Source organism: Symsagittifera roscoffensis, chromosome 8 (genome assembly GCF_963678635.1).
Source record: "Symsagittifera roscoffensis chromosome 8, txSymRosc1.1, whole genome shotgun sequence".
Lineage (NCBI taxonomy): Eukaryota > Metazoa > Xenacoelomorpha > Acoela > Convolutidae > Symsagittifera > Symsagittifera roscoffensis.
Window position 1 is genome coordinate 28,733,727 of NC_087069.1, and position 13,053 is coordinate 28,746,779.

General features: G+C 37.1%; 1 protein-coding gene across 1 annotated transcript; it reads left to right on the forward strand.

Annotated features, from left to right (window-relative positions):
- Positions 1-261: 261 nt before the first annotated feature.
- On the forward strand, positions 262-8,388 carry LOC134853533 (ficolin-2-like). The gene is made up of 3 exons (XM_063869532.1): positions 262-399; positions 1,808-2,003; positions 8,051-8,388. The coding sequence occupies exons 1-3, from the start codon at positions 262-264 to the stop codon at positions 8,386-8,388; spliced, it is 672 nt and encodes a 223-aa protein (XP_063725602.1).
- The last annotated feature ends 4,665 nt before the right edge of the window (positions 8,389-13,053 follow it).

Genomic DNA, 13,053 nt, shown 5'->3' on the forward strand with positions numbered 1-13,053 from the left:
GCTCTATAGCCGGCCTAATCCACCGCGCTACATCCACGCTTTGTGACCACACTTTATTTTTATTAAGAGGTACTCAAGGGTGAGTAACTCTTCAAAATAACTGAAAATAAAACGCTTTTGTTAAAACAATTAACCAAGATCATAACTAAAAAACAATTAACTAAAACCTATAAAATGTAAATCATAATATGCATAGATCACACACAACAGCAAAGACGAACATCCAAAGACTAGATGATCCCATCACAACCTGAACAAAGAATGGCTACCAACCACAACCAACATGCCGCGCACAATCACAACTCAAAGGATTTTGAAAACGACTTGACTTCGCAGCAAAGGACTTCATTGAACCAGACCAATGACCACCTCGATGTTCAAGTATACGTACAGATCCGAGTAACAAGGCATCCCTTCCAAACACGAGTTTCACGCCATTCCTATACGAGGTTGATCACAAACAACTTTCCACAAATGCAAACAAAACTGACATAGCAAAGCATTTTGGATCTGAAATCTAAACGATTTCATTAAGGATCACATTCGTTGACAAACGACAAGAAGATAACTTCCTATCTCTAATTCCAGCGTTCTGGAGCTTTTCTCTTAAAGAGAAATCATGTCGACGGTTCTAGTCTCCTGGACCTTTCTTCTCCAGGGAACAAGAAAACGAAAATGATGTTCGCCACATACCAACGCCCATCATCCATCCTTCAATTGCAGAAGAAAAGAGATAGAACTCAAAAACTCTGTAAACCCCGGATGGGTGGAACCTGATCTAAACTACATTTTATTATTTATGATTTAGATATTTTACCACTGTAAAGTATTTAATATTAACCAATCACAATCCATCTAACTAACTACCCAATTATTTGTAAGTGCTGAAATTACTTGTAATTTCAGCACCAGAGAGATTTGAATTTAACTTAGAAATTAGTTGCCTCTCCCGAGTACTTCAGCAGCCGCAACAATACCAGTATACTCTAGATCTATTGAGCCTAGCAGAGACTAGTTAAACACCCTGAGACTAGTAGTTATAAGAGTAAGATTAGGATCGGTATTAGACTAAGAAGTTGCACGAATCTATCCGGCCGAAAATAAGATAGCGTGACGAGCAGACGGTGTACCCTATCCGAAATTACTCTATGAGATAGACCCCCATATCTAAACTCAAGTAGTTCTTGCTTTCAATCTTCTTTTTCAACTAATTGCTCTACTGATTGTAGGCACTAAAAAGGTTTCTATACTGGGTTTAACGTATGAAACAAGTACATTTTTTATGATAAGACTATGAAGCATGCAGTTCTCCAGCCTTATGGGCGTATCATAAAAATTCTGAAATTAAAAAGAATCCTTGTAAGTTTTTAAATATAAGTACATCATTGAAAGGGGCTTCGAAACTTTGTAGTCATTTATGGACTCAAAAAAAATTAAGAAAAAACTCTTGACTAAATTTGTTTGGCTAATAGAAAAACTCAAATCCTGAGTTTTTAAAAGATCACAAGGATTTTTTTTATGGAAATCATAAACCAGTTTTCTATTGTATTTTTGGATTCAAGTAATATCAGAGAAATTGCAAAAAAGAAATCGTTCAATAGATATTGGAAATGAAAATTTAGAGAATAACCATCAAATTTACTTCCTGTTTGGTCGTTATTTGTTGATTATGCCAGTTTTTAGTTTCGAACAAGCACTTCCATTCCTTTACTGAGAGGTTTAGTTTAAAGAAAAAAGAGTATGTCATTTTAGTGCGTGAATGACCCGTCACTTGACGAAGTGGGCTCGGAGATTGATTGTTTTTCAGAGGCGCGAACAATTTGACATTTCATTTGACCGCAATTTTGAGGATTATGAAATGGGATTCGGAGATTATTGCGGTGCTGGAGATTTTTGGCTGGGATTGAAAAAATTGCATCAAAAAACCCAATTTGGAAGATGGCACCTCCGATTGTCAATGAGGATATTTTCGGATTCTATTGTGTTTTGGGGCGAGTGGAGAGGTACATTTTGAATGATACAATACTAAGTTTTTTGTAACAAAAAGAAGAGAAAATTATACGAAGAACATCACGCTTTACCCGAATCGAGGTCCGCGGCTAACTTGAAGACTTTGAAAGTCTCACCAACGTTAACTCCAGGACCAAAAGTTAGAGCAATGTCTGAACAAATGTTGCCCATGGAGGCTTATCGTTTATCAAAACATGAGAAGCGTTATTTTGAAGTTTACATTTTTGGTTGCCAAGGACTTGATGCCACAGTGATCATGCAATAATGAAACAGGTGAAACGGCCGCGGACAAACCTCTTTGGTGTGCTATGACACAAAACAAAAAATTTTTTAGTCGCCTTCTACCCAAAATACCATAACTCGGCCCTGACCATCTGATCATATAGCGAAAAAACCAGCTCGACTGAAATCGTGCAACATTATGATTTTTATAGCATTTTTTTCAAGTGTATTCACTAGTTGGTTGAAAAGCTTACTCTCGAAAATACTATCTAGATTTAAGGATTTTTTCAACAAATTTATTAAAAACTTCATGAGAAACCATGATCACAATGTGAACAGCCAACAATTTTCTCGTGTCTCCTTAAATAAATTTCTAAACGTAAGCCAAATTTTTTTTGATGATTTAAGAAAATTGTTAATTTTTATCTATATTTTTAAGCAATTATTTCATGCGCGTTCCCCTAGTCGGTTACAAATTTCTGGAACAATAAGGACTAAATTGAAAATTTTTTGAGCTAAACAGTAAATGATTTTTTGGTTGTTGTTTTTGTTCCCTTTTAAGTTAGTAGTTAAAACGTCAGCGTTTATGTATTAATTTGCTTCCTGTATTAATTTAAAGTACTTCCAAACTTCAAAACTGGTATCGCGTTTAAAAAAAAATTTTTTTTTTCACCATTCGATTGGCCTCATGAAATAAATTAATTCTTCAAAGTTTCCACAATTGAACAGCTTGCTTAAAAACTAAATTGTTTTTCGCGAACTGACTCCATCGAATAAATAACTTGAATAAAAAATAAGCAGGCTTTATCCCGATAAAAAAATGCACGTGTTTTGTTAAGCAAGAAAAAAAACAACAACCACTGCAACATCGAGAACTGAGCGGACATTTTATTTCAAGCAGTGCTCGTATTTGGATCAGAGCTCGTGTTTGGAGCTGAACTCGTGAGTTTGGAGCAGAGCACGTGTTCGGAGTACAGCTTATTTGTGGATTAGTGCTCGTGTTGGATGCAGAGCCGTGCTTGGAGCTCGTGTGTGTTTGGTACAGAGCCGGTGCTTGGAACTCGTGTTTAGAGAGGTGCTCGTTTCTGGAGCAGAGTAGCCCGTGCTCGGTAAGAGTTCGAGTTTGGTTCGAGGAACGCTAGTGTTTGCAGAGGAGTTGGCTTGCGGAGCAGAATATGGTTTGTTGTACTGAGTGTGACTCCAGAGATTTCATTATCTCGGAGTTGCTGCTTCTGGTTTTCTTTTCTTCGTGACACAAAAGGTTTTTACTACCACGGTGGTGCTTTGATTTAATATGATGAGGCGGACTCAGAGAATTATCAAACCGCCTAGTTATCTGGGGTGTACTTCTGATTCGGAGCTCCAATGCCAGCGGGTTTGAAGTGGAAGACTTGTTAATATCACAAGATAATAACGACCACGTTAATGTTACACCGACAAGCAATGGCCGCACAGGATTAACTCAAGCAATGCAAGACCTGCAAATAGAGGATGCGCTACCAGAAACTGTGCTACCAGAAAGCCATGACGAAGACTAATGATGAAAGCATTCGGTGCGTCACTTGACAAATCAACTTGTCTTGATCATTCGATTTGGACTGAGAGATGGGTGAAAAACGTACGTTTGCCAAAAAGACTATATATTTTGCCTAAATGTAACATTGGTAGGAAGTACGAGGACCTCCTGACACATGAACTGGAGCTTCTTTCTACCACTGCAGGTTCCACTTCAGAAAGAGTTCTGGTGATGAGTCGTGTTTTGTTACAAAGAGATCCAATGATCAAAAGACATTCGAACACTTATTGGACGGCGTATTGAAGACTGGAAGGTAAACAAATTTGACAAGTTGTTGGCGGAAGCAGTGAGATGTGGCAAAAAGAAACAAATAAATCAAGATAATTTGGACGACAAACATGTCTCGAAAGTGTTTGCTTCATTAATGATGAAAGACAAAGTGAGAATCGCTATGCGGTGGCTCTCGGAGAGAGCAAGCGGGGATGTGCTTGATCCGATGCAAGAGGTGAAGAAAAGTGTGACCGTTTTAGAGACTTTGAAGTCAAAGCATCCAGAGCCACACAAGTCACATCTCTCTTCGCGATTCCAAGTGCAAGTTTTACCCGAATTTGAAGATGTTTGAATCAGTTCTGTTTCCATTGAAAAGACGACACGTTCTTTGCAGGGCAGCTCGGGAGCTTCGGGAACAGATTCTGAGCATTGGCAGACAGTTTTATTACGTCATGGGGCTCACAGTTCACACGAAGTTGCAACTCCCGCCACAAAAATGTGCAATCAAATCTTACCATGGTCGAAAGTGCGAGCACTTGTTTCTGGAAGATTGATTGCGCTTGATTGTCCTGGAGGGCGACCTATTGGCATAGGCGAGAGTCTACGGAGAATAATTTGCAAAGGTGTGGCTGAATTCACGAAAATTGACCTTGAAGAAACATGTTAGACTGATCAATTAGCTTGTGGTCTGAAAGCTGGCGTTGAAGGTGCAATTCTTGAGCTCTCTAATGACAACAAGGAAGATGGCTCTGGCATGCTGTTGATGGATGCATCAAATGCTTTCAACCCGCTCAATCGTGAAACAGCGTTGTGGAATGCTCGAATATTGTGGCCTAGATGTTCTAGATTTCTCTTGAATACTCACAGAGGCTTCGCGACGCTTTTCGTTGCTGGCGCCGATGAAGTGATATACAGTAGGGAAGGAACCACACAGGGAGATCCACTGACAATGTTCTTCTATGGTGTTTCACATCTTCCCCTGATTCGGAAGTTAAAGGATTCGAACAATGTGGTACAAAGTTGATATGCTGATGATTCTGCGGCCATAGCAAAACTCAAGAAGTTGGAGAAATGGCTGAAAAACTTGATTGAGGAAGGTCCCGCCTTCGGTTACTTTCCAGAGTCTTCCTAAATTTTTCTGATTATCGATAAACAATATGCTGAAGAAACGCATCACATATTTGACAAGTACTATAGTGGAAGGGAAGTGGTTTTTGGGCAGTTCCATTGGAAATGGAAATGAGAAGGACATCTAACTGAAAAAGAAAGAACTTAAATGGGTAGACAAATTTGAGAAACTTTCTTTTGTGGCAAAAACAGAACCACAATGTGCTTTTTCAGGACTGACAAAGTCCCTACAAGCGGAATGGAATTTTTCCCATTGTGTTTTGGGTGGTTCTAGTCAGCTTTTTCAGCCGCTAGAGAACCTTCTGTTGGAGAAATTCTTACCTGAGATACTTGGAACTTCGTCCATTTCATCAATGGAGAGACGTCACTTTTGTTTGCCAGCAAGAAAGGGTGGTCTTGGAGTGTCTAACCCAATCAGTTTCGCTGATGAGTCTTACAACACGTCACGGGAAGCAGTTACGGTTCTTTATGATGCTATTGTTGATCAGCACGGTTTTTCCCATGAAGACCACAGAAAGCAAATGTCTCGATCGCGGGAAAAATTTCATCGAATAATGGAAGGAAAACATGAAGAGTTGCTGGCTGACTGCGTTACCGATTGCTGCAGAAAGCTTTGATCTTTCGGAGGTGGAGTTTCGGGATGCATTGAGTGTCCGGTAAAACAAAAACTTGATCGCTTCGCCAACTTTTTGTGATGGTTGCCAGTCACCATTCATCCTACGGCATGCGTTAGCGTGCAAAAAATTCGGTCTCCTAACTTTACGGCACAATGAGATTAGGGATGCTGTAGGAGATTTATCTTCTTTAGTGTGGAAGGATGTGCAGAGAGAGCCTGTTATTAGAGAATAGAACCCGCAAGATGAGACACCTGCATTAATTGCAGATTTGTTTTATCGTGGAGTTTATGTTAGACAGGAAGGAGCGTCTTTTGATATTCGTGTCTCTGACACCGACGCCATCTCCTATCAGAGCAGAAGCCCCATGAGTGTTTTGCACTCAGCAGATTTTGAGAAAAAGACAAAATATTCAGACCCGTGTCAGGAAAGACATATGTCTTTCACTTCTCTTGTCGTGTCTGTTGATGGGATGCTTGCTACAGAATGTGCAAGTTTCCTTCGGAGAATAGGAGAAGCATTATCTACCACGTGGGCGAAACGCTATAGTAAAACTATAAACTGGGTGAAGTGCCGGCTGTCTTTTGCCGTGCTCCGTGCTTCCAGTGTGTGCTTCCGAACAAGGACCAAGTGGAGGAGTATTGGATCAGATAATGATTTCTTACCCTAGAGAAATATTTACGGATGTTCTACAATGAAGAGAAATTGGCTAGCTAGACTCTGCTAGTAAGGTAAAACGTGGACCTAAATGAAACAAAATGTTGAAAAAATGAACCAAATAGATAATTGACTGATTTCCATTAAAAAATACCTGAATAAATTCATCGCTTGACTAACTGTTTTACAAAATTTATTAATTTTGCTTACGGTTTCTGTCTATGAAACAACTTCTTTGCGAGCCGATTTGTTCTATGAATTTATTCGAAGTATTTCAAAGTTTCGAAGCTTAAATGGTTTTAATAGAAAAAGTTAAGCTTTTCACGATATCTTGCTTGAACTTTTTGATCAGAAAACATTTGTCCGACGAAATGTATTTTATTTTTCGAACCAAATTAAGACACAGCTTAAATCAAAATAGTTCGAAGTTTCAAAACTTGATTAGCTTGATAAGAAGAAAAATCTTTTTTCGAGCCGATCGATTATTGGAGATAGGCTTGCTAGTATATACCAAAAAAAAGCTTCAACATGTTTGGTAGAAACCGATTGCACGAAATTGATTAGTCCTTTAGAAATGAAAGACTTTAAACTACATTTTAAACAATGCTTGAGCCTAAAAGCATAAATATGAAAAGGTTTACGTCAGATTCTTTTTATAGATCTTTTAACATGAAATAGGTTGATTTTTCGATATATTAGCACAAGTTAATCGGAAAAAAACCAGGATGACATTGGAAGATGCCGATCCAAACCACTTCAAATCTTTAAAAAAAAATACAAAAGAAATAGTTCTTTTTGTTTTCATTCTTTCTTAATAATTGAAAAAATTGGTTTCTCTTTTTTTTCAATGAAACAACTCTGTTAATGTTTCTCAAATTTTGTAGTTATTTACATGATTCCCATTAGAAATTTTTGACAATTAAACACTGTTCAGAAAACCGCGTTCTAAGTCAAAAACCTGAAATCCATGATGAATACAGCAGCTGATAATAAATTGTTACAGTACAGTTATAGTGTGATTAAGTAACTGAGAGGAGTGCAATCTAAATCACGTGCTAAAGTTTGAAAATTGTTAGAAAAAAGTTCAATTCTAATTTATAAAACAATTAATGTTCCGACGTAATCATCTTTAATTGAAATGAAAGGCATCAGCAAACAGAAGATTTAAATCCTTACGGATTTAAATCCTTAGAATGAAATTGAAACCAGTATTATTGGTTGAGATTTTTTCAATATAAAGCTGTTGCATGGAAATTTACAATGCCAATTTGCCAGAGGAAAAGCCAATTTACAATGCCAATTTGCCAGAGGAAAAGCCAATTTACAATGCCAATTTGCCAGAGGAAAAGCCAATTTACAATGCCAATTTGCCAGGCGCACATAGAATTTCGCATGAGCAATTTTTGATCGCATGCGAGGCAATGAATGCTTGTCAAGACAGTTTTTTTTGGAAATCCGGTTGTTTTACAGACAAATCTGCAAAAATTAACCTGATGTTGAACTTTTTCAAGCATGCTTTTGCAAACTATCTGTTCCGACTTATTTTTGCGCTCATGCATTCAGTAGTTTGTGTATGAATCTATGTGAATAATTTGAAAGAAAAATTTTGTTTAACCAACCTCCGTTTTTTTAGATTTCAAGATCCACCAAGCTCCCCTTTACACCCTAACATTCGGCACAATGATTGCAAAGAGTGATAACATGGCAAACACTACTGGTACACAGGATGGCCTTGATTTCCACAATAGAATGGCCTTCTCAACTCCGGATACGGACCAGGATATGTGGACGTATGGGAACTGTGCTGCAGACTATGCAGCTGGCTGGTGGTATGAGCAATGTCACAGAGCAAATTTGAACGGTAAAATGGCCCCTTCAGCTTCAGTGGATTATGAACAAATGTCTTACAACGATGGCGATGCATGGAAAATGATTTCAAGGAGCGAAATGAAAATGATTCGCGTTGCCTGATTGGACAGTTGAAGGATATTGCAAAAAAACTATGTTGGACACATTTATGATGTAGAAAAAAAAGGTTTTTGACCAACTTTGTCTTCAAAACTTTAATTTGAAGATGTTTGTATAAGTTTCTCGGAAAAGTATTTTTTTTACAATTACAATTCTACAACACTAATGATCCGATATTTGACTCAGCCGATAAGTTTTAAATTTTACGGACTACGGGACGGCACAGTTATTATTTTGGTATGCTTGAAAAGTTGCTAGTATAAAAAAGTTTGAGTATGTATGAACGTTTTGCTCGAACGACTTAACTATTGATCTGAATGGCTCAACTGACTGAATTTTGCATCAATTTAAAATAAATATCCTTTACTTTTTACTTACAACTTTAAAATAACAGCTTAAACTGTTACGACTGCTAAATCTAATTAAATAAAAGGATCGGTAGGTTAAGCTTGGTCTGCTTAATAATTCTGGCAATCTTTTACCAAATGCGTATAATTTGCTCATAGTTTTGGGTACCAGGTCTGGTTTGTCTGATCGAGATGAACATTACGCGATGAGATCAGGACAAGGTGATTCTCACAGCGCTGAGTATCACGACCAGAAGAGTTGAGCAACAATAAGACAGTTATGCTTACACTTGAGGCAGGAGATCTTGCTTAAATTAAACAACTAATTATTTCAAGTTGTAATGTTTCCTTATGAACGTGGCTTGTACTAGCACAATGTAAACTAAAATTTTGGAGTCAAGAAATTTATATGATTGTTCCGACTTTCGATACGAAAGTAACGGAATATTTGTGCTCGGGGTGGGTTTTTTTTTCTTCAGACAAATTTCGACTTTTTAACTAACCATTTTTGACGGAATTTTTTAAAATCGTTCGAAAGCTATTGTTGTCCTGAGCTCAAATTTGAAAAGATATTTCACCTGTGTTCTTTTTTCGTAAAGTTATGGGGGTTTAAAGATTGCAATTTTGGCCAATTTGGGACAATTAACGCGCGATATATTTCGCTCTATTAGCGCGCAAGCGGAGATTTAAACCGGTTTATAAATCGTTCCAAATTGGTTGAAAGAAGCTTAACTGCCATAATTGATTTGTTACAAGGAGCGAAATCTATCCTTTTGTACTTTATATGGCGTGTGGGGGGATGATTTTCAATAAAAAAATTCAAATTTTAGAAAAAAAAGTTTCATTTTTTTTTATTTCATTTATTTTTTAAATGTTATTACTGCTCCATTAAACCTTAAAAGGCAGTCGGAACATTCAGGGCTTCGCCCTGATGCGAGCAGTATTGTTTATCTTTCGAAGGCAAGAGGTTTGTTGAGGCCAGAAGCGTTTATGCACCTCGTGTTTAAGCAACAAATTATCAATATTTTAAAGTTCTCATATTCAGCATTTTTTGCAGGGTCAACATCGCAGGCTGGAAAAAATTATTCAAGTGGAACAACGGTTCCAGTTGTACAACGTGCCTAGTGTAAGTATCTGTTGAAGTTCTGGCAATTACTGCTTCAGAAATTTCCAATTTTGATTAGTATATGTACACAGCTTGAATCATTTTCTAGCCAAATGAATCAAAATAATTGCCAGCTAATTTCATTTATTTCGGAATGCTGTGCTGATACACAACCTATTGTATACTTCATTTTTTTTCTGGCAGAATTTCACGCGACTATTAGTAATACATCATCGTCAAGGCTTCTGAAATTTTTTCAAGTTGGCAATTGACCTGCTTGAACTTCATATGGGACAAGTTTTTGATCGAACAAAGAAAATATATAAGTAGTAATTTCTTCTATTTCATTTATTAACTTTGCTCATTGAAGTAGGTGTTCTTGGATTCAGAGTTTGCTCCATCTGACACATTTTAATATACAGAACCTCGCCTGTTTCATATCGGGAACCTTAAAAGCAGGCTTGAATTTCTCGCTTGCAATATGAGTTAGGACCGAAGTGTAACTCATAGAGTAATTTCGGATAGGGTACACCGTCTGCTCGTCACGCTATCTTATTTTCGGCCGGATAGATTCGTGCAACTTCTTAGTCTAATACCGATCCTAATCTTACTCTTATACTATCTAGTCTCAGGTTGTTTAACTAGTCTCTGCTAGGCTCAATAGATCTAGGGTATACTGGTTTATTGCGGCTGCTGAAGTGCTCGGGAGAGTCCAACTAATTTCTAAGTTAAATTCAAATCTCTCTGGTGCTGAAATTACAAGTAACTTCAGCACTTACAAATAAGTGGGTTGTTAGTTAGATGGATCATGATTGGTTAATATTAAATACTTTACATTGGTAAAACATTTAATTTATCCAATCATAAAATGTAGTTTAGATCAGGTTCCACCCATCCGGGTTTTACAGAGTTTTTTAGAACAGTTCTTCTGTAGTTCAAGGATGGATGATGGACGTTGGTATTTGGCGAACATCATAATTTTCTTCCGCTTCTTCTTGTGACAACGACTGAGTCTTTGCAACAAAATCAATTCTGATTTCAGAATGGTTGGCTATGTCAGGTTTTTCTGTTCTTCGTGGAGAACTTCTTTTGTGTCTGATCTAGTTTGGGAATGGCGTGGAGATTGTGCGTGGAGGGGATGCCTGGTTACTCGGATCTGTACGTATACTTGAACATCGAGGTGGTCATTGGTCTAGTTCAATGAAGTCCTTTTCTGCGAAGTCAAGTCGTACTCTAAATCCTTTGAGTTGTGATTGTGAGCGGCATATCGATTGTAGTTGGTCATTCTCTCTCGAGTGTAGTGGGGTCGTTTTGTCTTTTGATGTTCGTCCTTGGTGTTGTATTCTGATCTATATATTGCATCATGTGATTTTACATTTTATAAAACTTTTATTAATTTAATATTTTTTAATTATGATTTTAGTTAGTTGTTTTCACAAAAGCTTTTTGTTTTAGTTCGGTTATTTTGAAGAGTTACTCACCCTTGAGTAGCTCTTATTAAAAATAAAGGTGTGGTCACAAAGCGTGGATGTAGCACGGTGGGTTAGGCCGGCTATAGAGCATGCTCAGGACGTCCTTCCTGGTGGGTTAGGCCAGGTGTGGGAGTATGATTTCATGCGGTTTTTGTGAGGGGTCCTGTTATGTGACAACGTTTTATGTTGGGTTTGTTGTGGTCTTACTTATGTCTTGTTGGTTATGTACTTTTTCCAAAAAGCAAATTGTTTGTGGTATGGGTTTGTCTTTCGACTTTTTTGTGTTTTATTATTTCTTTCTAAGACTTTGTAATAGTCTTCAAAAGAATAAATTATCCAGTTTTAAACTGGGTTAATCCGGTTTGGGTACCGTTGGTTTCCTTTTCTTAGTCATGCTGTTATTCTATGATTTGTGGTATTTAGTAAGCTGCGTTGGTTAGTTTTGTTTAGTATATGATTCCTTTCCAACCGGGTTAAAGGAAAGTTTGAAGCATGTTATTATATGTTAGAGTTGTTGAGTGTGAAAACTTGAAACTGAAATTCATTATTTTAAACAATTCTTCGTGGGCGAGCTGTGCGAGTGTGGATAGAATTTCTGTGCGAATGAATGAAAATATCAAAAGGTTAGTACTGCAATTGCATTTTATTAATTTACTGCATAGAATTTGGAAATTTACTGCTAGTTATGGGGGAATTTTAAGATACAAATTTTCATCATATGTATATTTACTGCTTTTGGGGGAAAATTTTATAAATTAATTTACTGCATTGGTATTATATTTATTTAATTGTTGGTGCACAAGTTTTAATAGGGTTTTAAACAGTTTTGAAGAAGTTTGCTATTTTTTTTTTCTTTTGTGAATTTTTCAGATGATCTTGGATGAAGGCTAAAAATCTAAAGAAAACATGAATAAAGAATGGTGAGTTTTTTAATTTTTTAATTAGTTAGTAATATTCATTGAATTCATACTTACCTGTTAGTCGTCGGGGAAAAAACCGTGGGGGAAGATATCATGAATTAGTTCTGAAGTTGTTAGTAGTTTAGCTAAGATGCGGATGATATTTTTAGTTTGAAGCAGTGGCCAAAGCAATTGAAGTGCCTTAATAGTGGTTAGTTCTTCAGTGCCTACTGCAAACTCATAAGGTGTGTTTTGGATTAAGTTATATAATTTGTGGTTAAATTTAGTGTTGTGGATGAATTCTAAAATTGGGATTTCTATAGGTTGTACAAACTCGTGCGGGATAAGGAAGGGTCGGGATTCTTCGGCGTTGAAGGTCTTGGTGATGGGGCAGAAAATGTACATTTGGGTTATGGGGTCATAATTACGAAGAATACCATGGAGGTTAGTGTCTTTAATACAATATGTGAAATTTAGGAAATACGGTGAAGTGTATTTTGAATTGATGAATTGAAAACGATGGTGTGGTTGTCTAGAGGGTGTGTGGAGGTCAAAGTGATTTTGGATGAAACGATAGTAACTGTATGTATGTGTTTGTTTAGTGCGCAACATAATATCATGTGAGCAGTGCAAATCTCTTTCGTGTGGTGCAAGGAAGTGAAAGGTTAGTGAAAAGATTTGGAAGCGTTCTTTAAAACTTTCGTATGCTTGTGTGTTTGTTAGTGCTTCTGAAATAATGTGATCAAACTTTCGGTCGAAGATGTTTAGTGTAAATACATATGGTTTTTTGATGAAAAATTTCTCGGTGATTTGTGGATTAGCGAAGCGATCGTCGTCTAAGAATT

Coding starts and splice junctions, on each gene's coding strand:
- LOC134853533 (XM_063869532.1), top strand. CDS start 262: ATGGCTACCAACCACAACCAACATGCCGCGCACAATCACAACTCAAAG. Junction 400..1,807: donor AAGTATACGTACAGATCCGA/GTAACAAGGCAT, acceptor ATTGTTTTTCAG/AGGCGCGAACAATTTGACAT. Junction 2,004..8,050: donor GTTTTGGGGCGAGTGGAGAG/GTACATTTTGAA, acceptor CCGTTTTTTTAG/ATTTCAAGATCCACCAAGCT.